We start from the raw sequence: 26,650 nt of genomic DNA, 5'->3' as shown, positions 1-26,650 counted from the left end.
GTCCAATTGCAATACTTACCAGACATTTATGAAGATCCTGAAAATCTCAGTAAGAAAATTAGAAAGTACAAAATTTAATTTTTACCACAACTTGAACTTTCTCTTTTGTCTTAAGGTTTACCCACTTGAACAAACTATAACTCGAAACATTCTGGAACAACTAAAATTCACGTATCTTCTCAAAACATACATGAAAATGTTTATGGTTCCCTGTAAATACCCCAGTCACCTTTATAATCTAAATGGTTTTTCAAGATGCCTCTGGATAAAACTCAAGTTGACACCCTTTAGGATAGTTTAAGAATTGAATAAATGTCTTTGATTCATCCATTCTGGAATTTGAAGTATCTTGTCTCCGAAGGAGAGATCAGAATTAGACAAGCCTTCAGAGGCTGGGGATGTCTATAAAACTGTTCCACATTTAATAGTGTAAATTCTTTTAACATGGCTCTTCAACTTCATTTTAAATTTATTTCTTTCTTACGAATAATTACTACCTCATGTGGCTGAATGCGTTATTTCACTGAATTCCATGCAAACTAAGTAGAGGCTAAGTTTGGAGTTATTCTATGAAGTTTTGTGGAAAAAGGAGGACTAATTAAAATGTGTTTTTATTCCTTATCTGTCTACTTTAAAGAATAGAAATACAGCTCAGAAATACCCTAAAAGGACATTCAAGCAGATGTGAGAAAATGTCCAGAGATTGACCCATAAAATGGTCATTGAGAGTTAATATACTAAAAAACTAATAATACTGTTATTGGTAATATATATATTGATTCAGGAAGAACAAAAATTTTGGCCTGAGAGAAATGACTTGTATAGAAAAAGTTGGTGCTTTTTCATTTCATTTCTAGTTCTTTATGATTTTAATGATGAAACAGAAAGTAAGATGGATTTCAGTTCCTGAGAAACTATATTTCATTAAAACAAATGCTACTAAGCTGCTTATTTCTGATGATTTGAGTCCACTGTCGAATGATTTGAGGTGACTATGTGTGGGAAGTCTTTAAAGGGTGACAACTGTAAAACAGGTAAAAAGGTCAAGCTTGTACTGATATATAGCATATCTAGTTATAAAACTATGACATGAAAGAAGACAAAAACAAGTGTCCCCAGGAATCCATCAATTCATTAGGTTAACATTTTAAAAAGAAAAGTTTTGATTCCCACAATTCTCAGGCACAAGCTCCTGGGCAGCAAACTTGTGACTTTAGTCAGGACACAGAATCCTGACAATAGGAGGAAGGTCAGAGGCAGGGCAGCCAGAACAAAAACACTTCCAGTCAATCTCTCAGACTTCAGTGCCTATCTTGGGTACTACAACTCTTTTACTTTCCTAGTTATTTGTGTGTGTTTTGTTTTGTTTGTGTATTACTGATCCATTCTTCACTGTATTGCTTTGGCACTGTGAACTTGTAACCAAAGAACCCAGTCTTGATGAGTTCCAATGTCAATCAAGGCCACTTTTGGCTAAGAATGGACCCATAACATATCCTGGAGTACCTAGTTCTAGGCTGAGCCCATCAGAGATTAACATACTCTGATCCTTGGACTCTAGTGTTATTTTCCAGACACTAAACTAAACAATGAGAGAAAGGAATATGACATTCAGACATGATTAGGAATCTGGCCATTTTTTTTGGAATTTCTAAATGTGGGAGCAGTTTCAGAGGACAAGAGTGATTGGATTTTAAAAATAATTTTTCATAAATGCCTTTTTTTACATGATACTCTTGTAGAAATGATTTATAACAGTTAAAATTTGAAACAATACAGAACCTTAAACTCAAAAACGAGTTTCATTATACTGCTTTTATAAAAGAGAAGATTAAAGTAAATTAATATTATCATAATTTATTATGAAATCAATACCTGGAAAAATCAGTCAGTAACTAACTACATGATCATCAGAAAATATTAAGAGGAATGATAAAATGTAAACCTGGAGATGGTCATACTAAGTAATCCAGAAAGAGAAAGAAAAATACCATATGATACCACTTAAATGTGGAGTCTAGAAAAAAAGGACACAAACTTATTTAGAAAACAAAGATAGACTCACAGACATACAAAATAAACTTACAGTTACCGGGGGAGGGGAGGAGGAGCAGGGAGGGATAAATTGGAAGGTCTGGATTTGTGGATACTAACTACTATATATAAAATAGATAAACAATAAAGTCCTGCTGTATAGCACAGGGAATTATACTCAATTCCTTGTAAGGGCCTATAATGAAAAAGAATGTGAAAAGGAATATATATATATATTCACACACATATATATGAATCACTATGCTGTACACCATAAATTAATACAAAATCATAAATTGACTGTATTTCAATGTTTTTAAAAAGCTAGTAGAAAATAAATATTTTTCTAATTGTAGGGTAAAGTTTTCAATTTTTAGGAGTCTCTGAAAAGAAATACCTGTATTACAAAAAACCCTAAGTCAAAGAAAAGACAATCTGTGTAAGAATATTGAGGAAAATATTTCACCACTGATTGATTCACTAAAATTTCATTGTTAAATTCAGAGACTTGAATTGTTGGTACCAACTTTGCACCTCAACTGCAGAGGTTCCCAGAAAGATTTAATTAAGGTATTTTTCACTTAAAAAGGAGCAATCATAAAATCCTCATTTGAACAATTATGTTGAACAGGTTTTTCTTAAATTTTATTAGTACATTTTAAAACTTTTAACATAAACTTATCTTAAGGAGGCACTAAATATCCATAAAAGACAAAGGAAGCTAAATTGGTTAGATGAGAAATGAAATTTTGGATCTGAATTTAAATAATTTAGATTCTAATTTGGAGGTAGAAACCAAACCTTTTGAAATTACAAAAGTTACAGAATACAAAGAACTATTGCACATTAGTTTAAAAAAAAAGAATATTTTAGAGATAGAATAAATGAAAAAAAACTTAATTAGGTGTTTGTATAAACTGAATGTATGTGTCCTCCTCAAATTCATATGTTGAAATCCTCATCTCCAATATGATGGTATTAGGAGGTGGAGCCTTTGATAAGTGATTAGGATGTAAGGGCAGAGCCCTCATAAATGGGATTAGTGCTCTTATAACAGACCCTGCAGAGCTCTTGTGACACAGGGAGAAGACAGACATCTGAATTAGGAATCAGGCCCTCTCCAGGTACCAAACCTGCTGGCACCTTGATCTCGGACTTCCCAGTCTCCAGATCTTTGAGGAATACATTTCTGTTGTTTAGAATGTACCTCATCTGTGATATTCTGTTATAGCACCCTAAACTAAGACAGGCCTCATCAAGATGTAAAGAATCTAAATAATAATATTATTATTTTTTGTCTTTTCTTTTCTAAGCCCCTATAACTTTAAGATATATAACGTCAAACAACTTGAGAGTTTTAGTTATTCTTGTGTTTTAATTCAGTGAAAACATTTCTTACCATTTTGACTACAAACTAGCAGTATTCACATATTATTTTTCTTTAATTAAGAAGTATCTTATGAAGTTAGTGCATCTGTATTTATCCCATGTGACATTCAGCTGCTAGAAGTGACCCCATAAACAAAAACTACATAATTCTGGTGGCAGTGTATAGAATAAATAATATAGGCAAAAAAGATATATTAGTACAAGGTAGCTACATAGTTTTCATCAATTAGTAAGAGTTATTGTGAGACTTCATGCAGCTGTTTAATAAATATTATCTGATGGGGACCATGATGAATGATGTGTTCGCAGAACATTTAACTGTGATATAAATGTTTGATCTTTGCTGCCTACATGAATACTTATGATTCAAACAAAATGAATTATTCCTGAACTGCAATAAAATAGACTCCTTCAGCTGCCCTACCATATAAATACCAAAACCTGGTGCAAAAACAAAACAAACGTTTCATGTGAGTTGATTTGGAAAGAGCTGTTAAATGTTGGGAAAGCTATTCCTTTGGACTTAAATATGAGACCTGAACAACGGTGGGTTTTGAAGAGCCTCCAGTGGCCCAGCAAAGTGTTAAAGAAGCACAGAAACATCCCCAAATATCAGCTGAAGCTGATCAATTTTAGCCAAAGCAACATGTTTTTAAAATCCTACATCCCCACATACACAAATATTTTTTGCAAGTAGTTCTCCCAAGCCCACACTGAAAATACCAGGAACTCTTCTGAGAGTTCTTCACAAATGAAACATTTTGCCAGAGGTGTCAGTAGTGGTCACCCTTTGGAAGCAGATGCAAAGATATTTATATGATCCTCAGTGTCCTATGAGTGAAGGAATGTTTTTCTTTGATGATTGACACGAAGTTTTCTATTTGGAAATGCTTTAAGGAAAACAATATTTGCTATTGAAATTCTTCACTGTCCTGTTAGAACATGATCAAATACAATGGGTGCCTCTTGGAACATTTTCACTTTGCTGGTGTGGATATTCTATGATCTGATTGTGAGAATATTTGATAGAGAACTTTAAGGTTTCAATCAGTTTTTTGAGAGAATGAACATTAACTGTTACATAATTTTTGACAAAAAACATTGTGCCCCCCAACAGAAAGAGACCAATGGAACAAGACAACTGATAATAAATCTGACCCATTTTCTCTTTGAAAGGCTAGCCAGATCCTTGCAGAGAGAATGCAAGGCCCTGACAGGAGTTCCTGAACAGCAACTGGAGAAAGTGAGTGGGCACGTATATTGCAGAAGTCCACACCCAGGGCTCCGTAAGCTTTATGTGGACGATAAGTAAATCCTGATATCCTGGGTCACCGTAGCCCTCCAAAAAAATCTAGATTTCTTAGTGATGATACGCTATTACTGTTCTTTTGCCTATAGCTAAGAACAAGTTGCTTCCTGGGCCATTGGACAAATACCTGGTTATTCTTAGAGCAGTTCAACCCAACCCACTTCTTATTCCCAGGTACTGAAGAGCAATTGAAATGTAGGGTTTACTTTATGATGGTCTTTGGAGATTTAGAACAATGTGTAAAGCTACTCTCCTGTCAACAGACTTGTGTTCTTCGGGCCATAAAGGGCAGGACTGGGCTTAATGTAAACTTAAAGAGCTTCTTATTTTTAAATTGACGTGGGAAAATAGTATGAAGACCTCCAAAGTACAAACCTCAAATTGCTTGCATGTTTGCTTTCCATGTGGACTTGGGATTCCTATCTGAAACTTTTCCCTGGACTTTATCCAAACCTTTTCTGGTGTAAAATGTTCAAGAGACAAGACTTTCATGAAAAGTCTTCAATTCTATAATCTTAGTCCTTAGAAGATGGCTTGGAAATGACTTCCAAATACAAGATCTGTCCCTTGAGAAAGGATATTGATAGCATTGTTTTTTCCTGACAGAATAAAATAAGATTTTATTTCTGTGAATCTCTGTTCTGGCTGGCTTAGATGAATTAATAAAATTTACAGAAATAATCAGCTTTACTTAAGAAAGAAAATAATTTGCTAAAATAATTTTCCCAACACACTGAATTTTAAAAGTTACATATTCTTTTAAAATGGTGCCAATGTACATTAGTTACTAGGAGGAAACATTCTTTTTATGTATTACCAATGGCAACATACCTGTATTAGTCTGCTAGATCTGCAGTAACAAGAATAGGTGGCTTAAATAACAGTAATGCATTTTCTTACAATTCGGACATTTGTAAACTCCAAGAGCAAGGTGGCAACCAATTGCTCCTGGTGAGTTTTCTTCCTGGTTTATAGATATAAGTGTAGACATACTTTTTTGCTATGTTTTTATATGGTAGAGAGAGATTGCTCTCATTCTCTACTTATAAGAGCACAAATTCAACTGGATTAGGATCCCACCACTATATTTTATTTAATCTTAATTATCTCCTGAAAGCCCTATCTCCAAAGTAAACATATGGGCTTCATATGAATGGGAATGGCGGAGGGGGACACAATTCAGTCCATAATGATACGTTTGGCAGAAATCGTAGCTATCAAAGATCTTCCTAGGCCACATCTCTGAAATGGGGAGTTGTTCAAGAAGTATGCAGTTTCAGTTATGGAAGATAAGTAAGTTCTAGAGATATACTATACAACATGGTACCTAGAGTTAACAATACAGTATTGTAGACTAAACAATTGTTAAGAGAGTACATCTCAAATTAAATGTTCTTACCACACACACACACACACACACTAAGGCAAGGTGTGGGCAGGAGGAAACTTGAAGGTGATGAATATGGTTATTATTTTGAGTGTGGAGATGGTTTCATGGACATGGGCATATGCATATGTTCAAACCCATCAAATTGTGTACATTAAGTATGTGATATTTTAAAATATCAATTTTACCTCAATAAAGCTGTTAAAATAAATAAAATGACTCTGGACATCTACATATCTAGAAGTTTAAAAAATAAATAGGAAAAGAAAAAGGAAGAGGAAAATAAGGTAAAACATGAAAAATGTGTCTGTTTTGTTGAAGGGAAAGCCATCAAGACAACCAGCAATAAATAAACAAAACTAGCTCAGGGAAGCATGAAATCTGGTAACAAGGTGAAGTGATGGAAAGAAGGTCTGAAGCAAATCTTCCTGGTTGGCAACATCTGGGAAAAGCCAAGTTTTCATATGAAGATCAAGAAGCAGGGAAGAAATTCCAGAAGACACTGAAAGAAAATGAAGAACCACCACTTCATAGGAAGGGAACATTCATTCATTCAACAAAGATTTGTTGAACTCCTGTCATGTGCAGGCAATGTGGTAAGTCTGCGGGATACAAAAAAGACATGGTTCTTCCTCTGTTGGAGCTTACAGATTTTGATAGAGAGAGCTATTAACCAAATAACTTCAAAAATAAATGTAAAAATCGAACTCTGAGAAGTACAAGGAAGGAGGGGTTTATGATACTATAAAAACACAATAACGAATTTGACCCAGTCAGGGAAGTCAAATAAAGAAATGATAACTGACTTGAAATTTGAACAATGGGTATATAGCCAGTAAAAGTTATATAGCCAGAACTAGATGAAGAAGAAAGAGAAGAATTTTCAGGGTAGAGGAGATGGCAGAGGTGAAGGAACTATAATGAGAATATGGAAAATATGAGGTATAGGAAGAAAACTATTCTGGCTGGAATAGAGAGCACGGAGAGAAATGTATATGAGTTAGAGATATGGGTGGAGGAGTAAAAGATAGTTTTACTTTGTGTTTGTCCTAAGATCAAAGAAAATCATTGAAAAGTTTTAAACTGGAGTGTGTGTGTGTGTGTGGTCTGCTAGGCATACACTCAGACCTTTAAAAATATCATTCTATTTGCAGTGTGGAGAAGGGATTGGAGAAGAAAACTAATGAATCTGGATCCAACTCCACTCAGAAGGCCATCCAAATATTCACGACGAAAAATACTGTTGTCTTGGATAAAGGAGACAGTGATAAAGTGAAATGGAGATTTGAGAGGTATGCACAAAATGGAATTGACAGTTCTTAATGATGGATCAAACATGAAAACTGAAGGAAAGGGCATGTTTGGGATTACCCTAGGCTTTTGGATTTTAAACTGTGTAAATGGTGGTACCAATCATGCAGACGAGAGTTTAAAAAGTAGATTAGACCATCCTATAGGTTAAATGAAGAAAATCAGAGAGAAAGATAATAAATGATAGATATCTCAAAACCAACTGATTTGTTGATGGTGAAAGATAGAGAACCATTGGAACAGCCAAGAGGTATATCCTAGTTACTGTGCTTTAGTGGGACATCAGCCTTACATGTCTGACATGAAGCAAAAAAGTTGTTCTCAGAGGGATACCTGGGGTTCTGGTCCGGGACCTAGAAGATCAAAACTGTTTTCATAACAATAATCAGATGTTATTTGTTCTTTATACAGTGGAATTTCTAGATGCGTTTGATGTATGATATCCAAGACGGAATGCAGCAGCAAATATGACACACTCAGCCATTGTCTCCTAATTAAGGTAATGTTAAAGAAATTTGCAAAAAACTTAACTTTACAGAAAGTCTAAAACAATGTCATTGTTCTCCCTATTTTTCTGAAAAGAAGAGTTATTTTTCTTTTAAAATGTGTTTGTTAACATCCAATGAGCTGGTATTCAGAATACAAAGTTACTATTATAGGGAAAGAACATAAGAAAGTTAGCACTTCATTCAAGCACTGTATGGGACTTCCAATTTTGCTATGTGCTTGCAGTGTCTTAAAATTCCATATACCTGGAAGTCTGTTAAAAGTTATATAGCCAGAACATGTGTGGGCTGCTGCCATTTGGGTAGCCATCACCCTCTGAGGAATGTGGTCTGAAGGAGGACCGAGAAGGCCTGTCCTGGAACACCATGGTACACATTTGTCATCCTTCACTTTCAGTGATACACTGCTTGTAAGATTAGACGATTGGAAGCATGGTGACAAGTACAAATTTGTAGTATAGTCATCTTTTAAACAGATAAAAGGAACTGAGAACAGTATTCAAAACCTTGGCTCTGAAAGGTGTGAACACCACAATGTCACGGCAATGTCAGCTTTTACTTAGCTAGTTCATGCCAAAATTCTGCGGTTTCAGTTTTATCATAGATCTTGGTCTGTTCTGTTCGCTTTTCTATCCCCAGCATCTAGAAAGGCATTTGATGTGTAAGAGCTACTCCGTAAATGTTTATTGAATGAACTTTATAGAAAAGGGGCAAACAGCCCTCTTTATGCTCTTTCTGTGCTCCCTGGGATTGCTGCTATGCCCAAGGCTTTTGCTGTCCCTATTTACTTAGACTTTACATAACCCTAGGAAGACTGAACTTAGGTGTGCTGTGAGTGCAGACATGAAGCACCTACATCTCAGTACAACCAAACTTGCTGTCTTTCTCTTCAAATTTATATTTCTCTTAAATATGCATCATCTACCCAATAACTCAGGAAATGTTTCAGACTTTACTTTTTCCCTACCTTATTTCCCACTCCGTCCAGTCTGTCATTGTATTTGGGAGCATTCTAACTCTTATTATTGCTCACTTTCTTCTTCACCTTGTTATTCTTGCTCTTACTGCTTTAGTTTGCATTCCCATTATTTCTTACTGGCCTTTTAAAATCAGTTGTATAATCATATAAATGATAAACATTGTGAACATACAGTATTTTCAAAAGGCTCTTTGTTCAGAGTTTCTGAGATTTTTACACCCTGTGAGAATGCACCACATTCATACTCAGGTAGGACTGGCAGTCTGCCTTTGTTCAGTAAAATAGGAAAGGGCAGTTGTCAATGGCAAGGTAAGATGTTGAACTTGACTGACTCCTTGGGAACATGTGCATCTCCAGAAGACTTTGGAAAAGAATTCATGTGAAAACAAGGAGTTGGAATTTGAGCCCTTTAACCTATCCCTGCTCATAGACCCCTAGGATAGTATTTCGCTCCCCAGAGTTTCACAGACACCAATTTGGAAGCTATTGTTCTAGATCATAAATCAGATTAGAACCATTCTCCCTGCTTAATTTTTTAGTTTTTCTCAGGCATCTGGATGGGCTACTCTTGGATCCTACTTCAGCTGCCTCGTATCAGTCTTATTTTTCTTATCTTCTTCCATGTCTCTGTTTTTAATCCCATCCCTACCCACATCAAACTAATTGCCATGTCTTAAATAGTGCATTGCTGATCCACCTATCCATGTCTTTGCACGTCTTTCTTCACTGGCCTACCTAATCACAGTCATTTTGTAGAATTGAAATAAGAATTATTGATAGTAGAGGAAAAGCACCTTTCTGTAGATGTTAAATAAATGTCAGAAATTATGAGTTTGTAATACAGTTATTATATAAGGAAACAAGAATTTTAGTCTCAAGGATGTTTTGTACAATGCAGGAATATAGCCAATATTTTGTAATAATTGTTACAAAACTGTTAATATTTTGTTACAACCAGTGCATGTAAACATGTGTGTGGTAAACAGAATTCTAATATGGCCCCCACATTCCCACCCACTGGTATACACTCTGTATAATACCCTCCCCTTGAGTGTGGGTAGAAATTGTGAATATGACATGAGAGCCACTCCTGTAATTAGCTCACGTTGTACAACAAAAGTGAAGAGAGTTTGCAGGTATATCAGTTAACAGTAAGTTAATGAAAGGGAGAGTTCCCCAGGTGGGATCGACCTAATCAGGAGAGCTCTCTAAAAGAAGGTTCAAAGTAGCAGAAAGCTAACCTTTCGACCTTGTAGAAGTAAACTGCATTATTGTGGAGAAAGTCATGTGGTAGGAAACATCAGGCAGACTCTAGGAGCTGAGGACCTCAGCACCACCACCACAAGAAACTGATTCTGCCAACAATTTGTGAACTTGGAATGGGACCCTAAGTCTTTGATGAGATAGTAGGTCTGGTGGGCATCAGGACTGTGGCTGAGTGAGTTCCTAAGCAGGGAACCCACCTGACTCATGCATGGACTCCTGACCCACAGAGACCATGAGATAACAAATGTGTGTTATTTTTAAGCCACTTTTTGATAATTTGTTACACAGCAATAGAAAACTAATATACAATTGAAACCACCACCAAGTTTCTTGGTTTTGCAGTATGGGCTTTACATATGTGTAAGCCAAAATATTTGGAAGACATTCTCTCCTATGCTTCCCAAAATTCCTGAAGGTCAACTTTATTTAATTAATTTTAACAAATGTATAATCTCTATTTATAAGTTTACAAACTAAAACCTGTTTTGTAATGAAATATTTTAAGAATATTCCCGAAGCTCAAAATATTTTTACCTTAACTACAGTTGACCCTTGAACAACATGGGTTTGAACTGCATGGGTCCGCTTACACACTGTTTGTTGGTTTTTCCCATAGTAAATGCTATAGTACTGCATGAGCCACGGTTGGCTGAATTTGCAGATACAGAGTAACTTGGTGTCACCTCTTATCACCATGTCTTTCAAGGGCCAACTGTATCAAAGGTTTGGCTCTCAAATTCTGCCACCATTTTCTTAGAATTAACATTCTATAAATACTACCATCTGTTTAATAAAGCCATCAGAATTGCATGTTAGTTGCTAATTAGCCAACGCTGCACAGAGGAGGGAAAAAATCTAGCAGTTAGAAGTTTCATATTCATTCTATTTCTTTTGTCTCCCAATGTCTTTTTATTTTTTTTTTTTGAGTAAAGATAAATTTATTTAGATACATACCACATAGAGTGTAGGCTGTTTCAGAAGGCGAGAGAAGAGCCACGAAGTGTGGGGTTTGGTGCTCAGGTTAAAGTAAAAGCAGATACACACTCCACAGACAGAGTTCAGGCTGTCTCCGAAGACAAGGGAGTGAGAGTGGCCCCTATGTCTTTTTAAAATCACCAGCTTTGTGTGTGCCAGTTGAAGGGTGAATATACATGTGAGTATGCATGTGAGTGTTTGTGTGTCTGTGTTTATACTGGTCTCATTCCAGAAATGATTTATAAGGGTGTTTAAAACACAAAAAATGAAAGGGAGACAGTTGGTTCATTGTAACTAACTGGTCTAGAATGATGGACAGATTAACAAGATTTAAAAAGTCAGTGAGTGGAACTAACCCAATCTATATAGGAAAACACTGTCACAGGAGTCATCTTTTATTTTAAAGGACCAAACAGATGGTTCAGTTTCCTTGGAACATTGTGTTCATGTTGAGAGCCTTCCAGATTCTGCAGTTATTTCACATATGCCAGACACATCCCCTTTCTGTGGGTTTTATTTGAGTTATCCAAAACATTTCCTTTTATTAGCAGGTCTAAGTGGATAGAGATTTACCTAGGCAGTATCCTAGTGTAGACAATGCTGAATAGGTTCGTTTGGTTTGTTCAAAGGAATAGTCTCATCTTGCCAATCTAGAGAAATATGCAAATCCCTATCCATAGCCTCCTAATTGTATGTCCAGCATTCCAAGTGCTGGCACCTGATCTTATGTAGACTATCTGTCTTTACATTTCTCTCTCTATATATATATACACGTATTTTTATACTAGCAAGCCAATTTATGACATGATTACACCATACAGATTATGCAGTTCTACTGATCTGAAAGGATTTTAGGATCCAGTTGAAAAAAATAAGACCTGTATACATAGAAAGAAAAGCATGTCCACATCTAATTGTTATCAAGGATTATTTTAGAGAAGAGTAAAAATGTGTGAGTTAACCATGGAGGAGAGGACGAAGGGTACAGATGTAAAGGGATATCACAAGGCAAGTGAGAAAAGAAGCTTTTATCATAAATTCTGAAGAGGTGGGTAAAGGCCAGTGTATAGAAGGATTGTAGGACTGCAAAAGACAGGTTGAAACAGAATGCTGGCTATGTACAAGGACAGCTAGAGAGATTAAGATCAGCTACACGAGATTAAAGATGTCTTTGAGAATCTTCTGCTAGACTTAGTTTTCTTCATTGCAGCCCCTGTGAGTCACCAAAAAAGGTTGACAGTCAGTTTATGGCTCATGGTATGTCTGGGAGGATCAGTAGGGAAAGGATACAGGATTGGAAGGTGAGAATCTAAGGTCCTAGCTCTTATGGCCCTAATGACACCATGGGAGTGCACATAATCCCTGATCTTTTTCTTTCTCTGTGGACTTTTTTTCTTTTTCTTGATAACATGAGAATGTTTAGGCCTTTACCATAAGTGTAAATGTTTTGTATGTATGCACCTGTGTACATAGCTCTTTCCAAATAATGTCTCTAAAAATGCAAAAGATTGAGTAGGATTATGTAACACATTCTTAACTAAAACCTATATACGTTAAAGCATCAAGTAGAATAGTTGTTAAGCTGTCCCACTAATAATCGCCTGCTTAGATCCAGTCTGTGAGAGGAAAAGGAAGCAATAAATTTGACCCCAACTTACCACACATTTTAATTGCACAGTACTCCCAGGGGGTGTCAGGGTCAAGAGTATAGCACCATGGCCTCGGCTTGCCATCAGGATTGCGGCAATAATTATCATCAAAGCCCTTGTCGGGATATCTGCAAACCACACCAAGAAAACTGTCACGTAAATCTGCCTGGAAACACCACCCAGCCCTCTGCTCACAAAATAACTTTCGACTTAGCTTGGATACTACTAGCTGAGGAAACGAGGGTTTTTAGGTTTTGCCTTACAGGGGCTGCTGATCACTGACTGCTGAATCTATTAATGTTACTAACACTGTTAACGTCTACGCTACTAAGGATAGAGTACCATCCCCTTTGCTAGTAAGTTAGGTCCTTTTGGTGCCGGTCCACCAGCTGAGGTCCCAAACTGAATCCTCTTGTCACAAAGCCCACTAAGGACAGATTACATAAACATGATACTATGTAGAATGCTCGTTAAGAAAACAGGTCCTCTTCTCAGATAGGCTGAAAGTTCAAACTGAAAGTTAGGTTTCAATAGCTCTGTTACTAGTGATAGCTCAGTTTTGGAACTAGAGCTTTTCTCTAGGTCATGCCCTCTCCTCCACCAGAGCAAGAGACAAACTCCATCACACCACTTTCTCTATCCCCGCCTCCCTTTTCTAAATTAACAGGGTCCTGAATCAGTGGCTTGATTTTAATTACTACCATATCCCTTTTGCCCTCACTTGAAAAGACAAGAGATGTACTTAAAAATAAAGCAGTTTTAGTTTCTTCTAGAAAAGCAACAAACAAAAGGAGAAAGGAGAAAGAAAAAAGACCTTGCAGCAATTGCCAAAGAAAGTTGGGGATAAACCTTCCTCTGTAATTATTTGTAGTTTTATTTTCTATAATAAAAATAAAGAAATTTATTTTTCTCAACTAAAATAGTTCCTGGGAAATGAATGGGCCAAAGTAGATGTAATTTTTAAACCATTTAAATTCAAAACCTACTCCTGAGGAGAAAAGTAGACTTGGTTGCCTGACTTGTTGAGATTGGCAATTTCAAAATACACCACAGTTAAGCAGCCAAAGAATTCTTTGCTCCACCTTTCATTCTCTTTCCATGGGCATGACCTGTGTGATGGTGTCACACGTTGACCGCACTTTACCTAAGTTACTGAAGATGTGGTACTGGAAAGAGATTGGCTTTTATTTAACAACAATGTCTCCATCCCCTGTTTGAGCTTGTCAAAATGGTCATTGTTAAATGAGCTTTTGTCTTTTTCCTGCTATGGAAGAGAAAGAAAAAGCTTCTACTATTGCTTCCCTTTTGCACCCACTGATAATCCTGTGTTCAGGACCATCCTGAACCTTGTCAGTCAAGACCAGTTGAAGGTGTAGCCAGCATTCTCATATACCTCATCATAAATCCCTTTGCCCCAAGACTATCAGGAAAACATAGAAAAGAATGTTCATGGAAGTTTGTCATGGAGCAAACAACAGTTTGTAAAAAGAATCATTGGAAGTGTAATTTGGTGGTATTTTACCTTTCTGGCAAGAATTTGTGCCGGTGTGGTGTCTGATGATCCCAGCGCTGACAAATCTTGCCTGATTCTGTATGATCCATGGGACCTCGATAACTTTCCCCATTGCAGGTCATGCATTCAACTAATAAAATTAAAGCATGGCAAGTTAATTGCTTCTGACAGCAAAATCAAGAGCACCACTGTTCCACTTAAAGAACAGTAAATCACCTGTTTAGCAAAGAGATTTTTAGAAAAACATACATAGCATTTTATCTCTAACTTAGGGCTTGAAGTCCATTATAGTGGCATAAAATCCTCCCTACAGCACTCTTCATACAGGTTCAGTGGGGTTTTTGTAGTTAGTGTCATACACATTCACCAGAGAGCTGAGATGCTGCCTTTCTAATTTTGTAATAACTGTCTAAAAGGTTACTGAAACTGAAAATACGAATTACACCCTTGAGGATTTTCCCTTTGTGGGTCTAAAATCAGTATCTATTGGGTCAGCACCGCAGTGTGCCTCTCTCAACTTACCCTCCAACACATACAAAGAAAATACACGATTTAAAATGAATATACATCATACTCCTACATTTAATGCCAAGATCAGGACCAGATAGATTTGAGAGACCAGCTTCGAATAGAAATCTGGTACTATTCAAAGAATATAGTTATTTTAAGATGAAATCACGGTTCCTTTCCATTAGTGAACATCCATCTTGAACAACTGGGCAGACTTACATTCTTATCTGCTTAGGATGGAAACGTGACCTAGTATTGAACTTCTTGTACTCACTGTTTTTAAAATATATAAGCTCCTCTAATTATGCAGGATCTTACTGATGATTCTGTGAGTTTAATTAATAGTTCTTTCCTGGCTGCCCTCTCATGTCATACGGAAAACTCTGAATCGCATCAGCTAGCTGAAAAGGAGACTTCTCAAATGGACAGGTTGATTTGTAGCACAGCAGGCATCCTGTGGAATAAATCATTGCTTGGCTTTCCTATGAATCCGGCAAACTTCCCCAAACACATCATTTGTATCTTGTGAGTACTGATCATCTAACACTAGCTGAAGTGGGAAAAGATCAGTGTTTAGTTTTATCCACCGGGATCTAGCCTAATGAGTATTTGTAGTAATTTAGGATATATCATTAGAATCATCACTTTTGAGCCTTTGATTTTTATAATCTAAAAGGACATTAACTATTAACTCCCTGGAACAAGAAACCATTTGGCTTGATCCATCTGCTTCCTTTTGTGTAGGCTAATCTATGAACTAAGACAAGGAACCAGTTCCCCTTCCTCTCTCTTGATACTGAGGTTCCCCCAGACAACAGTTAGTAAGCACCTGAACTATAAATGAGAGGGGTCCAAGAGCATATTGATAAAAGTGCTCTGGTTAGCCACGGTCAGTTCCACATAGGGTGTGCATTATCACATTTCAGCTTTCCATCTGAGTGGGGATACAGACTAACTTAGTTCCTATTTTAAAAAGAATGCAAGGTTTGATATCTTTACAGAAAATGATGCAACATTTATCGTTGTCATTTGCTCCTTTGCGTTAAGCAAAAAAGTAGAATACTTTGATCGCTCATATCCACATGTACAATTTCTAACCTTGAATAGTGCTTAGGAATCAGAATATACGTATTTTGTCTCTGTCAGCTAATGCAGTTTATAAGGGTATATCCTTTTCTAATTAGAGTGAATAAAGTTATTTCCTGGGAAGCTGTGTTAGGGGCATCATTACAAAATATTTCTCCAGAAACTGTAGAATTTTTAATTTTCTTGCAGGAAAAAAGCTACACAAATCAAACAGGTGATTCTATAAGATGACTATTTTTCCAGCATGAGTGATCAATTGATGCTTCTCCAAACTTTAATGTGCATAAAAGTTACTTTGAGATCTTGTTAAGGGGCAGGTTCTGATTCAGTGAATCGGGACTGGGGCATCAATAACAAGCTCCCAGGGGATGCTGATGCTGCTGGTCCTTGGATCTCACATTGAATTGCAATTTCGTAGCAACTTATTCAGTTCTGAAACTTCTTAGCATTTGGCAGTAATGGCTTTTAGGAGAGACTAGATTTTACTTGGATGTGAAGGATGGATGAGATGTGGGTAAATTTTAAAGGGTCAAATAACATAAAATGGTACAGAAACATGAAATAATGTGCTGTGTTTATAATAAAGTGAAGTAACAGTTACAAATGCAGGTACAGATCTAATGAGATTGAAAAATAGTAAAAGTTAACAAGAATAATGTTAGATTTTGGAAGGCAATGAAAGTTATCGTTGGGGTGGGAATTAAATGTATCCTGCGATAGGCCTTAGATACTAAATACATTATGGTTATATATTCTTTGATTATTCAGTATTTTTAACATGTAAGAAATCATTTGATCCTTATAGTGAGGAAAACAAGGCTCACAGAAGTTTTAAGGGACTTACCTAAAACAGAAAATGTCAAATCTGTGCCAGGAACATAGGTCCTGTGATGCACAATCCAGTGCTCTTACCATTCTCCCTAATTGCCTTTTTGTCCTATATATTTTAATTTGTTTCCTACATACTCTAACTGGTCATACTTTAAGATAGCCTAATATTCAAAACTTTTAAAAAAAAAGTCAATGTCCCTGCCTTTTTCAATATCATCCTCACTACCTCTGCCCTCTTGTTTCCAATAGCAGGTTGCCCTCCTGTTGGATTCTCACCCATTAGAGGCTGGAGGAAAGGAGGCTGTGGGAAAGCAACGAGCTTGGCCATCTTACCCAAGGATGAACCGTTTGTGCATCAAAGCATCAGGTTAGTCGTAAAAATTACTTCCAGATAGGTAAATTTTGAGCTCATACTGACTTTTCACACTTTAAGAATTCCACAAATCTTCTAAGTTTTCCAAAAAAATAATCAGGCAGTACAGGTGGGAAGCAAGTTCACCTACTCAAGGAATCAGGTGGAAGCGTGATCTATGTAACAATGCAAGAGGGTGAGGATTGCACTTCCTGCTCTATTTCCTTCTGACCTTATTGCTGGCAGAGTATTATTTAACCATTCCAGCAAGTTCTTCCCTTTAAAAAACAAACAATCCAAGATCACATAAACTCAAACTAAATAAATGTTTCTATTCATAAGTAGAATATTTTCATCTAATTATAGTTTTGGCCTAAATCACAGTAGAAAACTATAAAAACTACACATGAATTGTAATAGAAGTAGGGTTAATTTAACATCTTTCTCATCATACAAACCAATTAAACTAACAAAGTATTGTGTTCCATTTTTCTCAACCATAAAACCACAAGTGATCTGAGTTTACAAACTAAAACAACTATTTTGAAAATATCTCTCAGACAAATCCCTGCTGGTGATTTCTTCAGCAAAACTGAATGTTTAAAAGTTGAATGGTCTACCAAATTTATAGTTTTATTTAAGTCTTTGGTTGTAAAAGTCTTTTACCACACAGAGTATGGAATTACACACATAGAGTTATAGCAGTATTATTTGGAATTTTAAGTTTAAGGTATTTGAAAAATAGTGATTATGGCTTAATAAAGTGTATTTACTCAAATGTTTGACAATCAGGGAAAAAAATCTGTTGCAGTGACTAGTAATTGCTATATTTTAAATCCCAAGCAAATGTTAAAGTAAGAAATCGAACTTTATATACTTGAGTTTTCCATAATCTTTGAATTAAACATTAATGATAATAATTTCTTTACATAACTATGTAAGGCTCTGAATGTGGTAAGTGAATATTAATTTTCTTTTGGAATGCAAATATATTTTAAAGGTTTAAATTATAAGAAAATAACTTTAACCTTTGGGTATCAGATGTATTTTTTTAATGAACCAACATTGCGGACGAATTTCAGATGATTATTTAGCAAAGACTTTAATATAGTTAGAAAATTTTAAAGAAATATGTACTGCTCTACATGTTTTTTCAAAAAGAATAGTCCAAAGTTTGACCAAAGGTATTTATCTTATTTAATTTTAAAATATACAAAATGATTTGATCATTGCTGTTTCATCCATAATAACGTAACCTTTGGAACTCGATATTTAATAAAATAATATCCATAGATAAAAGTGTTTCACCTGCCATACTATTGAATATTGTGGATTTTGAGGGTTTTTTCCCTTATATTTGTATTTTAATAGGAACATATCATTTCTACATTATTTTGCATATTTGGTAGTATCCATTTTATAAGTAGATCTGTTTTTCTCTATTAATGTATTGAGAATGCTTCTTATTTTAGATCCTATTCATTAAAATTCTGTTAAAACCTTATTCATTTTAGGGCAAATGTAAATATCACAGCTCAATTCACAGTCCCTGAAATACGTTGAGCCTACAGGCAGGTGTTGGTTACTTTTCTCACAGAAGCGTTCTTCTACCCATGTCAGACTTCTGCCTGTTTCCAAAAGAAGGATATCTGCAACCTTTAGTGCCAAGGTGACTGTTAGCAGCATGTGCCATTGATATCAATGAGCTATGTCCTTTTCTAAGGGGGCTCAGAGACCACAAAGTATTAAAAAATATTAGAGACATATATTTTGATGACATAAGGATTACCAGAAATTTTTCCAATCACTTCTTTTCTACCACATTTATTCTATGTTGCCTATTAGTTCAAATCTATGCCAGTGTATTTTGACGAAGGTTCTTATCAACCTTCACCACCAGAGGTTGAAAAATCACATTCCCACGTGCTAGGCAGGTAACATAAATGCTACACTGTTTGAAGTTTGACCAAGTTACCTTTCCCTGGAAAACACTGTCCCAGGTCAAATAAATAAATAAATAAACAAACAAACAAACAAACAAAACTCCTTGTCAATGACTTTCAACCTCAGAAAACTGTGATATTGGAGAGTTCCCTAAAAGTAGAGTTTTTCTTCCATGTGTAAATTTAACACAAATATTAAATACAGACTTATTCATACAAAACAGACTTATCCATTACGTTATCACAGATCAGTTTATTATTTTTAAAAGAAAAGAAAACAATGAAGAAGTTATAGTGAACAGAATATGATATGGAATGGAAAGTAAGAATTTACAAACAGATGGAACTGGCTCTAGCACATGAAGTCAAGAATTTTAAATTAACTAACAACAGAAAACAAATTCACCTTCTCTATGACAATTAGCTAACAATGGCCTTTCCATGTGATAAATATCAACCTAATATTTAATGAATATTGTGGAAGAATTAGTTCAAGAATATTTGGTTAATAACAAATAGGTAGATATCTTACTATAAAAGTTGGACAGCATTCCAGCAGTCCCCCCACCCCACTTAAAAATCCTACTAAATTTTTATCAGAATTTAATCCGTTTCATTTAGATTTTTAGAACTTTAGTTTCTGACAAAACTAAAAAGCCAACTATTCAGTAACTAGGTAACTTAAAAAAAAAAAAAAATGAAACTACATACAATGCTGACATGGTTACTCTTCCTTCTTGTCAGTCATTCCATTTCCACTGTGAAAGTAATGACTGTGCCCTTTTTTATCTTGTGAGAGGAGGTGGAAACGTAGACATGGATTTAGAGTGTCTGCCTTCCAGACAGCTTGGGATCTACTGTTCTGATCTTTTTGGATACCATTCTGAATGGTATTCAGTTGCAGTCTGTGTATCAGATTTAGTCACATATTCACCAAAACACACATGGGGCTCTCAAACTTTCAGTGACCTGCTCCCTTATTCTCTTCTGGGTTTGTATACCCTTGCCACACCACTCCAGGATAGGTTTGAGAAAACTTCTGCAGAAGCAGGTGCTGGATGAGGAAAATTAGTGACTCATAAAGGACAAGTGTCATGTGGCTCCTTTCAGGTGATGTATGGGAGCAGATTTTGAGGTATGTGAGTTTAAAACAGTAGATGAGGAAGCCCAAAGTTTTACTCTCCCCAGAGAGGTAACTCAGTCTCTTTTGAAATTCAAACTGATAACTCGCTCCATTATTTTGCATTAGTCTGATGATAATCAGTTTTTAATAATCATTTTTTAAAACATCCTGTAAAAATGCTGAAATAATAATCTATGGTTGCATTTGAATGAACATCGTATTCATTAATTCTGTTAACCTTTAATGCGAGTTGCAGTTTTACACAAAGGGGGAGCAGAGCGCCCCACACGGCATTCAGGTTCATTTACCTTCTGAACACTGAGGAATGTCACAGACTTCGTAGCGTACCTCTGGATTGCTCGTGAAACACCAAGGTCCCCCTTCTTCCCCTCGAGGATTGCGACAGTAGTTTTCCTGTAGGTCTTTACCGCGATAGCTCGAAGGCAAAAAGCTAGTTTTAAAATGATAATCATTACAGTATAAGAGCATGCAACTTATTTTTGGCCTATTAAGTTCACTAACTAGTGGATATGTTTTCCTGAAAATAGAGAAATTCTTTATTCTGTCTCAGACCTTCTTATATTTACTTGAATTCTGTCATTTCCATCCAGTCTAAAAATACTTTTATAAAACATTTATCTAACTGAATTCTCATATTCAACATCATTAACAATGACTCATCTGTGGATTTACTAAGAGTCAATTATCGTAGAACCTAATTGACACTTTCAAAGTTCCACTCAAAGGCATCAAGCGATTGAGGAAAGCCACTTAGGAAAGAACTGCAGAAACACTGAACCTGACCTTGAAATCTCTCTATTACACTGCTTATCTGAGATAATTACTTGTTTGTTTTTTTTACTTTTTTTATGGAGAATAGCCCCCCTTTTTCCTGCACAATTGAGAAACAGATTGATGAAGTAACAGGAACAAAGGGTCTAGAATCAAATTGAACCTCGACTCAAATGTCACCTTTCTGTCTTTCTAACTGGAGACCCCAGCAGGTAATTTAGCCTCTTTCAGCCTGTTAGCTTACCAGTGCACAGAGCAGACCATAACTTAAAACATCTACACCTTATATGGTTGTTTGAGAAGTTCAAAGAGATAAGAGAATAACTGACACCTAGTACATGCTACCTATTACTAAACACATTCCACTTAGTAGTCTTTAGTCTGTCGTAGTAGAAAACAGAATTGCTTATTTTCTTTAAAAATATTAATAATTTTCACTGTGACTGGGGCTTGGTGTTTTCAGGTTTAGTTCATAATAGTTGGCCATTGAGTGCAGAATGCAATACATTACCTTCATTTAAAATTTCTAAAGCCCTAGTTATAATTTTGTTCCCAGCATAAGGTATTTCGACAAAATAGCAGAAAACTCCAAAGCCCTTTTTTATTCTTTTGTAGTGCTTGTGGCATTGGCCTCAGTGATGCTGCATGTGTCTCCTAGATTGCACACAAAAAATCATAAGTAAACAATATACATCTGTAGGAAACATTAGTAAGCACTTTTTTGTGAAATCTGGTTACGTTTTTAATAATCAGTTCAATTTTCCCTATAAAACTTAATTTCTACTTTTATTGATCTCTGAATTCTAAATGGTTCTTAAATTAGAATGAAGTCGAAGGATTTTAGTTTCTCAGTTAATACCATTCAGATGTGTTTCCTACCCATTGAAACTTCTAGTTAAGAAATAATCATTTTTCGTTATGCTGTGGCACAAAATAAATATGGACATGCCTTGGGTACCAAGCAACATTCTGCAACGAAATTATTTAATTCGGACACCAAATATACCAGAGTTAAGTCTTCAGAAAATATAAATTGTTAGTAAAAAAAAGAGTATTCTAAAAGACTTACTACTAACCAAGCATTTTCAAGGAATCTATTAAGTATTATAAGCTTTATGAAACTCCCAAATGTGTTTAAAGAAAGATTTTTATATCCTTACTTCACCAGCATTTTAAGTTTGGCAAACCAAAATTGGACATTAGGCCATATGATTGAGAAAAATTATGATATAATCAAAGCTTATGATTTCACAATTCCTAACACTGTTTAATTTTCAAAGGAAAACTTAGTCATCTTTCATCTTAGTTTTAGCCCTATTGTTCAAGAATAATTCAAGATACCTTTTGTTTGTGCCATTGCTTGAAATTTATCTCCTTTTATTTTTGCCAGTTCTCTAACTTTAGTAAATTTATAATGAAATACTCAATTTTGTGATAAAAACAAAACTGACTTTTTACCATACATTTCTCATAAAGCAGTACATTAATCAAATTTACCTAAATTTCCCTGTAACTCTATTTTCTGAAAAAGCTTAGGTATAGTATAGTAGTATGATTAAATTATTGTTAATCACAGTAATCTACATTGTTGCCCCATTGTCACTGGACTAGTCCTTAGACAATTATTTACTCTTTGGGTTTTCAACTTCTTTGTTTATAAGATGAATGGAATGAATTAGAGTATTACAAGGTCCTTTATTTTGCATCGCTTTATGTATGAAGTTTACTTAAAAACTAAATAATGACTTACCACATGTTAAATGCACACATATAAAACATTCACAGTTTTAGAGATTTTTGTTACACACACACACAGAAACACATACATATACCTTTCCAGTGGATTCGTAAAGCTAAAGGAGCTATGAAGGAAGTAGTGAATGAGTCAGTAAACAGTTTAGTAGGAAAAATACAAGTAGGAAGGAAGAGAGATAAAGTCGAAATCAAAACTAGATATGGCTGAAAGATGAATAAAGTTTTCTCACTGGACTAGTAAAATGAAAACTGAAAAGAAAAGGTGCACTGCTTTTCATAATTCCATATCAATGCATATCAAATTCCTTTTTAGGACATGCAGGGTAAAGCACTGTCTGGGTCACCTCTTCCCTTCATTCTTTGGTATATATAAGTCTTTACCCAAAGTAAGTGGTTTTCTTTTGTGTCCTGAGGTTTTAGTCTGCTTTTCTCTAGTATCCCATACTTGACCAAAGGATGAAGCCTCGCCCTGCTCTTTGCAGTTACATGTTCATTCAACACATGTTTATGAGAACCTATTACAAACAAGCCCTGTGCCAGTCAGTAGGCTCTGTAATAAACTTTTATTCACATACATACTATTTTTGGTTCTTTGTCCTTGTGAGCAAGGCTTTATTTTTAGAGAATAAATGAAGAAATATTTAAAATTGAGTTATATCCAAATATGCTTTGAAATAGAAATTAGATCGTCTGGGTGCTAGCCACCTTTTCTTTTCTTTTCATATGAACAGTGTTCATAGGAAACTTGATCTATTCCATCATCTGCTTCATTAATGAATGCTGGGTGGCCAGTGAAGGATACAGATGTAGATATCAGGTCACCTGATTTTCTAGTTAAGCTTCTATACTAATTTCATCATCTATCATCATCTTCCCATTAAGCCACTTGTAAAATATTTCAATTTAGGGAATCAACTATAAATCACTCCTCTAGATAGATAGATAGATAAATAGATACATAGGTAGATATATAGATATTCTTTTGCCATTTTCCATAAAGTTAATCTTTAACACTTCAAATTGTTAAGCTATCATATAGATATTCCAAGCTGCTAATTCATGAAAATTGTGTTGCTCCCATTGAATATAAAAAAATAATTTAATGTACAAGGTCCTCTCAGCCCTAAAGCTCTATATCACAAGGAAATGTTTGAGGGTGGAAGAGCTGATTAGACTGGGGAGCCAGTTCCCAGGGAGATCTATTTCACATGTATTCCTGTAACAGAGACTCACAGTCATAGAGAATTTGGGTTGAAATAAGACCTCTGGTGGGTCAGTGCAGTGCACTCTCCTCAACTAGGGTAGGATTGATTTCAAATGCTGTTCCTTTGTTCGTGAAAAACTTAGATCTATCTATTTAAGAAAAATATATTCCTCACTATGCAGGGAGTGACACCATGCAGATCTGTATGAGAGGACAAAATGAATTACATTGTTTGTTTGAATAGAAGTATAATACTATGTTTCAGAGATATTCATGTATAATTATAAGTAATTAATTTGGGAAAAAAATTAGTTCTGTGTCATTGAATCACTGTCAAGCTGATCCACTTGGACACTTACTAGCTGGTGTTAACTAGGCCAGAATCATAGGATTGATCCCATTGTGGAGCAACCAACTTTTATTCTTTGTATGTGGGCCAGTGAACTCCTCTCTGTTTACTAAAGTGAAATTATCTTGTATAGTTATGACCCCTCCAAGAAATTATTGAAATGAAATAAAAAGTGGATTCACCAAGGCAAGTCAATACTACTACTGCAAAAACAAATCACAGCATGTGTCCTACTAATCTTCTGAGTGTTCCAGGTCCTGGGATTGTTCAAAGCACAGGTTATAGAATGACACTGGCTGGGCCATACCACTTGCTAGTTGTGCATGACCTTGAAAAATTACTAAGACTCTTTGTCCTGAAGTTTCAGCATATAAAAATTTGATCTAATAAAATCACCTACTGTATGGTTCTTGGGGAATTAAATGAGGTAAACCACTCAACAACTAGGCACATGGTAAACTAAATCTTCTAATGCATTTAATAACCAGGGAGAGCTCTTTTAAACTACTTTAGTTCCTATGAAAATTGTTTGTGAAATAAGTCTTGAAAAATTCTGGCTATATTTTGTTCTCTAATGGGTATATTAGATATCTGTGTTTCTCCTCTGCAGTTAAAACTCTCAGACTAATGAGTATAGATGCTATGTCTACTCATGTTTAAATAGCATTCATCTGTTGTAATGAACACAATTCTTTTAAGTGTAGACACTTAATTTCCAAGAAATAAGAAGCTTTCTCCAGTCATTAGGCACTAGGTGAAATGGGAGAGCTGGTCAGTCTGAGGCATGAGTTTTTAACTGAGCTTCTCAATTTTGGCTGTGCTTTGGAATCATGTGGGGAGTTTCTTTTTTAAAAATGCAGAATCCCTCAAGAGATTCTGATTTGATTGGACTGTGTGGACACCTGGGTGGTAGGATTCATTGAGGGCTTATGGCAGGCGATTTTAATGTTCTGCCACCATGGTTAAAGAACAGTCCTGCCCGGGGTAAGGTCAGGATCTGATCCACCTCCAATTTATCATCGTCAGCCTCTCCACTCCAACTGCAGAGTGCTGTGCCTTCTCTAAGGCAAAGAGAGGGAAAAATATTTTTAAATTATTTATTTCCAAATACCACGATCTGTAAATTGAGATTTTGAGGTGAAATAACATTAGGTCACATCTTAATAATAGTTTTTTAATCCTGGTTTAATATCAGTTATGAATTCACACAAGACTCGGCCTAATAAAATTCAGTGAAGTTGGCTAAATTATAATAGAACTGTAGGATTATTCTGAAGGGTAACCTGGGATTGCTAATAAATACATAAAAGAGAGGCTCTAGCCTCTTTTCTTCATCTATTCTTACCTGTGTTCATGTGGTATCATGGAATTCCAGGGCTGGCATTTGATGCCACTTTTAGTGATAGATACCGTTCCCTTGTAGCTACCTCCTTTACCAATGATGCAGTTTCTAATGTAGTCTATTAGAATAAAGTGGAAAAAAAGTTATAACTATGTGTAGCATATACTGTATATATTAAAAATTAAAAGATAAAATTCCATTTAAATCTTTAAGTAACTAATAGTTGCAAACTATCACGAATCAAAATGAAATTTTTTGCCTAAGGATTCTACTAATATTTCCAAACTAATACATTTCATAGTGATCCAAAACAGAAGAAAGTCTATTGAGAAGTATTAAGTTTGCAACTATGTACCTGGATAACTGCAGAAATTAGTTTACATATTTAATGTAGATTAGTCTATATACTGAGCTGGCCAGGTGAATTCAATTTGGCACAATGATTTGCTCAGATAAACAGACTGTTTAAAAAAATATATTAAAAACAAATGTTAAATGATTTGTAAACCTTTACTGAATTTAGAAAGTTATTTTAAGATAATAGAACTAATTTGTCTTTTTATCGGTAAAATTGTGTGGGTTTTTGTGTATGTGGGTATATATGATGATTATATTATGTTGATTATTATTTTCCATCTTTGCTAACGTATCAGCTGCTAAATTATAGGACAATCAAATTGAAACAAGATGTATATTCCTATCAAATAATAGTATATTCAGTTGTTAGCAACCTAAAGATTGGAGGTAGTTTTACACTAGGTTATGAATTATGTTTAGGATTTATGGAATTATTGAGATGTACAGAGATCATCTTATTTTCTACCATGAATTAAATTTAATTTAATTTAAACATCTTCCGCATTAACAAAGAAATAACTGTATACTACCAATACCTAAATTTAATAAAACACAATGTGGTTTAAGAAGGCATTAAAATTGAAATAAATATTACTATCCTAAATATAATTCATGATTATTATTTTGTGTGATGAGAAATTCATTTTGTAAAATTCATACTTATTTAACATTATTTTATTGATATAAA

The 26,650-nt window shown here is 35.2% G+C and overlaps 1 protein-coding gene and 1 long non-coding RNA gene across 8 annotated transcripts in view; one reads left to right on the top strand and one right to left on the bottom strand.

Annotated features, from left to right (window-relative positions):
* The window catches only part of LOC116665013, a 39,397-nt gene extending 21,954 nt beyond the window's left edge, over positions 1-17,443 (top strand). Inside the window, exons 6-9 of the long non-coding RNA XR_004321592.1 lie at positions 6,441-6,715; positions 7,274-7,411; positions 7,842-7,929; positions 16,998-17,443. This is a non-coding gene — a long non-coding RNA (uncharacterized LOC116665013). The remainder of the gene's footprint in view (positions 1-6,440; positions 6,716-7,273; positions 7,412-7,841; positions 7,930-16,997) is intronic.
* HGF (hepatocyte growth factor) overlaps positions 1-26,650 on the bottom strand; it is a 103,659-nt gene that overhangs the window by 30,547 nt on the left and 46,462 nt on the right. For 6 of the 7 annotated variants that reach the window (XM_032484119.1, XM_032484120.1, XM_006194335.3 and 3 more), the window contains 4 exons: positions 25,609-25,723; positions 20,472-20,614; positions 14,328-14,448; positions 12,815-12,933 (listed from right to left, as the gene is read on the bottom strand). In XM_032484119.1, coding sequence (XP_032340010.1) covers positions 12,815-12,933; positions 14,328-14,448; positions 20,472-20,614; positions 25,609-25,723 — 498 coding nt within the window. The remainder of the gene's footprint in view (positions 1-12,814; positions 12,934-14,327; positions 14,449-20,471; positions 20,615-25,608; positions 25,724-26,650) is intronic. The other variant, XM_006194336.3, reaches the window with a different exon arrangement.

This window comes from Camelus ferus, chromosome 7, assembly GCF_009834535.1.
Source record: "Camelus ferus isolate YT-003-E chromosome 7, BCGSAC_Cfer_1.0, whole genome shotgun sequence".
In the NCBI taxonomy this organism is placed as follows: Eukaryota; Metazoa; Chordata; class Mammalia; order Artiodactyla; family Camelidae; genus Camelus; species Camelus ferus.
The sequence above is the reverse complement of the archived record's forward strand: the minus strand, read 5'-3'. Positions and strand labels throughout refer to the sequence as shown.